Raw genomic sequence first — 1750 nt, forward strand, 5'->3', positions numbered from 1 at the left:
CAGTGTCTCCATAATTGAATTGATAAACTTAGAAGGCTTGCAGTTGTTCTGAAGGGTGGGGTGCCCAACAGGGAATGCACAGCTTAGCCCAGCTGTCCACTGAGACATGAGCTACGGTGGCAGAGACCAGTGAAAAATACTTCTCAAGTGACATTATGATACAAAGTGCACAGATGTGGGGTTGCAGTACTATTTTATAATGAGTAGTTTGAACTCATGGGTTTATATTTTAATTTATATTATTACATAGTTGAGTACTTAGTAAAATTAGTATTTCAGAGTACAGTGTAGAACTCCTTTCACTACATTTTCACAAACATAGTGAGCTCAGTGGTGCATACAGCCAAGCATCATTGTTGCCTAACATCACTGTATCAAATGCAGCACATGAATATCTCACATAAAACTTGGGGAAATAGGACACAAGAGTGAATTATTAGAGAAAACCCTATAAACCTACTGTAATTTTAAATACTTTCCATTTATTTCCCAGCTATCACTTGGAAGTGAATATGCCCCTCACTAGGTTGACTAATGCCCCCTTTACATCCTTATTCCTCAGGGTGTAGATAAAAGGGTTCAGTGCAGGTGTCACCACTCCATAGAAGAGTGCCATGAACTTGGGCTGGTCCCTTGAGATGGAAGAGGGGGGCTGAATGTACATGCTAATGGCTGGACCATAAAACAAGAAAACTACAATGAGGTGGGAGGAACATGTCCCAAAGGCCTTCCTCCTTCCCTCAGAAGACTTAACTTTAAATACAGCAAGTCCAATACAAGCATAGGAAGCAAGAATTAAGCACAGAGGAACAGCTAACATAAAAATACACACCACAGAGAGCATGAGCTCATTAGCAGCCTTTTCTCCACAGGCAGCCTTTATCAGAACAGGAATCTCACACAGTAAGTGATCCAATTTATTGAGGCCACACAGTGATAACTGTAAGGTAGCAGTGGCCTCTGAGACAGCAAAGGTGATTCCAGTCAGCCACACAGTGGATACCAACAGGATACAGACACGTGGGCTCATGATGAGGGTGTAGTGCAAAGGCTTGCAGATAGCCACATAGCGATCAAAAGACATGATAGCCAAAATCAGACATTCTGTGCCCCCCATTGTGTGAAAGAAATAAAGCTGAGCCGCACAGCCAATATAGCTGATTGTCTTCCTAGCACGTCCCAGGTTTAAAAGCATCTGAGGGACAATGCTTGTGATGTAGCACATGTCTAGGAAGGAGAGGTTTGTGAGGAAGAAATACATGGGGCTGTGCAGACGGGCATCTAACCTAGACACTAGAATAATGGCTACATTTCCAACCATGGCCATGGGGTATGTTATAAGAAGAATAGCAAAGAGAGGAAGCTCCAGCCAAGGACGGTCTGAGAAGCCTAGTAGAATAAACTCTTCAGGATGGCTGCTGTTCATTGCACCAGTCTTTACTTTGTTTCACCTACAGCAGAGAAGTGGCAGAAAATATAGGAAGAGTTAGGAGAACTGTACGTGTCATCCACTTACAGAGGATGGGCTACAGAATCTTGTGAGGGAAATAATAAGAGGAATCTGACACCAGGGGACTTACTTTCCCTCCTGACACTACAAAACAGAGCGGGTGACTTTAGAAAAATAGCCTGACCATGCTGAAACTCAATGTATAAAAGCATGACAATGAAGATCTCTTTGTGTTACAAAGAGGATTAAATGGAAAGTGGAAGCATCTTGTGTTTTAGAAACTCCAAAGTAATGATTTTC

General features: G+C 42.4%; 1 protein-coding gene across 1 annotated transcript; it reads right to left on the reverse strand.

Moving 5' to 3' along the window:
- Nucleotides 1–496: 496 nt before the first annotated feature.
- Nucleotides 497–1426, reverse strand: LOC122900419 (olfactory receptor 2B11-like). Its single transcript, XM_044239088.1, has one exon. The coding sequence runs from the start codon at nt 1424–1426 to the stop codon at nt 497–499; it is 930 nt and encodes a 309-aa protein (XP_044095023.1).
- Nucleotides 1427–1750: the final 324 nt, after the last annotated feature.

This window comes from Neovison vison, chromosome 1, assembly GCF_020171115.1.
Source record: "Neovison vison isolate M4711 chromosome 1, ASM_NN_V1, whole genome shotgun sequence".
Classification (NCBI taxonomy): Eukaryota; Metazoa; Chordata; class Mammalia; order Carnivora; family Mustelidae; genus Neogale; species Neogale vison.